The sequence below is a fragment of the Macrobrachium rosenbergii genome, chromosome 26 (assembly GCF_040412425.1).
Source record: "Macrobrachium rosenbergii isolate ZJJX-2024 chromosome 26, ASM4041242v1, whole genome shotgun sequence".
Lineage (NCBI taxonomy): Eukaryota > Metazoa > Arthropoda > Malacostraca > Decapoda > Palaemonidae > Macrobrachium > Macrobrachium rosenbergii.
Window position 1 is genome coordinate 45,679,797 of NC_089766.1, and position 1,623 is coordinate 45,681,419.

At 47.5% G+C, this 1,623-nt stretch overlaps 1 protein-coding gene across 1 annotated transcript in view; it reads left to right on the forward strand.

Moving 5' to 3' along the window:
* LOC136852833 (myosin heavy chain, clone 203-like) overlaps positions 1-1,208 on the forward strand; it is a 2,559-nt gene extending 1,351 nt beyond the window's left edge. Inside the window, exons 2-3 of the mRNA XM_067127737.1 lie at positions 1-828; positions 991-1,208. The exon at positions 1-828 is cut by the window's left edge and continues 846 nt beyond it. Of these exons, the coding sequence (XP_066983838.1) occupies positions 1-828; positions 991-1,208 (1,046 nt within the window). The remainder of the gene's footprint in view (positions 829-990) is intronic.
* The last annotated feature ends 415 nt before the right edge of the window (positions 1,209-1,623 follow it).

The following is a 1,623-nucleotide window of genomic DNA, read 5'->3' on the forward strand; positions in this document are numbered from 1 at the left end:
TTAAGAATTTGAAAGAGGTTTCAGTACAAGAAGTAGCTGGCCTTCGAGAGAGGAATTGTGATCTCGAGCAACAACTTGAAAAGATCAAGGAAGTGAAAGCGCTGAACGACCAGGAAATCAATTCACTGAAGAATTCTTTAGAAAATGGAGAAGAAAGGAGCAGGATTATAACCGAAGAAGTTCAGCAGATGAGAAATTGGGTGGCTGAACTCGGAGGTCAAAATTCCAAGATGGAAGACGAAAAAAGAATTCTGAATGAAGAGCTTCAGCAGATGAGAAATTGGGTGGCTGAACTCGGAGGTCAGAATGCCAAGATGGAAGAGGAACTGACTGGTAAACAACAGGAAATACAATCACTGAAGAATTCTTTGATAAAAGAAGAAGAAGGAAAAAGCATTCTGAATGAAGAGCTTCAGCAGATGAGAAATTGGGTGGCTGAACTCGGAGGTCAAAATGCGAAGTTGGAGGAGGAAATTTCTGTGAAGGACCAGCAAATAAATTCACTGAAGAATTATTTAGAAAATGAAAGAGAGAAGAAAAAAATTCTGAACGAAGAACTTGAGCAGACGAAGAAGCGGCTGGCTGAATTAGAAGGCATAAATTCAAATATTAAAGACGAACTGATAAAAAAAGACGAAATGATAACTTCGATGGCCAACGCTCTAGAAAACGAAAAGGAAAACAATAAAATTTTGAGAGAAAAATTAGGGAAGCAAGTCGTAAAGCTGGACTCCATCCTAGCATTGCTGATGCAAGCCACGGATCACATTCAGGATTCGGACAAAGAAAGCAACGAAGGGACGCTGCCTTCTGCCGAAGTTGGAGACAGTGAGAAACCTTCAAGTGATGCAGAATTGAAGTAATTTAATGAAGAAGGCTGAAGGTGGAAGGAGGGCTACTTTTCGACCAGGAGGGAGCAACAGTGACTGATCGTTTGGCCCAGAGGACTTGGGTCAAGAGCCAACTGTTGAGCCTGGAGTGTTTCCCCAGGTGAGGCAACTGTCTCCCCCCAGACAGCTACCTCTCTGGGCAAGCACTTTTGGCCAACAGCTGGTAGCCCTAGGGCTCTCTTGGACCAAGAGTTGACTGTTGAGCCTGGAGTGTTTCCCCAGGTGAGGCAACTGTCTCCCCCCAGACAGCTACCTCTCTTGGCAAGCACTTTTGGCCAACAGCTGGTAGCCCTAGGGCTCTCTTGGACCAAGAGTTGACTGTTGAGCCTGTAGTGTTTCCCCAGGTGAGGCAACTGTCTCCCCCCAGACAGCTACCTCTCTGGGCAAGCACTTCTGGCCAACAGCTGGTAGCCTAGGGCTCTCTTGGACCAAGAGTTGACTGTTGAGCCTGGAGTGTTTCCCCAGGTGAGGCAACTGTCTCCCCCCAGACAGCTACCTCTCTTGGCAAGCACTTTTGGCCAACAGCTGGTAGCCTAGGGTTCTCTTGGACCAGAGTTGACTGTTGAGCCTGGAGTGTTTCCCCAGGTGAGGCAACTGTTCCCCCCGACAGTTACCTCCCTGGGGAAACACTCCAGGCTCAACAGTTGACTCTTGGCCAAGAGTGCTCCTGAAGGAGCATTGTGGGAGTCCTTGAGCCACCAGCTGTTGGCCAAAAGTGCTTACCCAGAGAGGT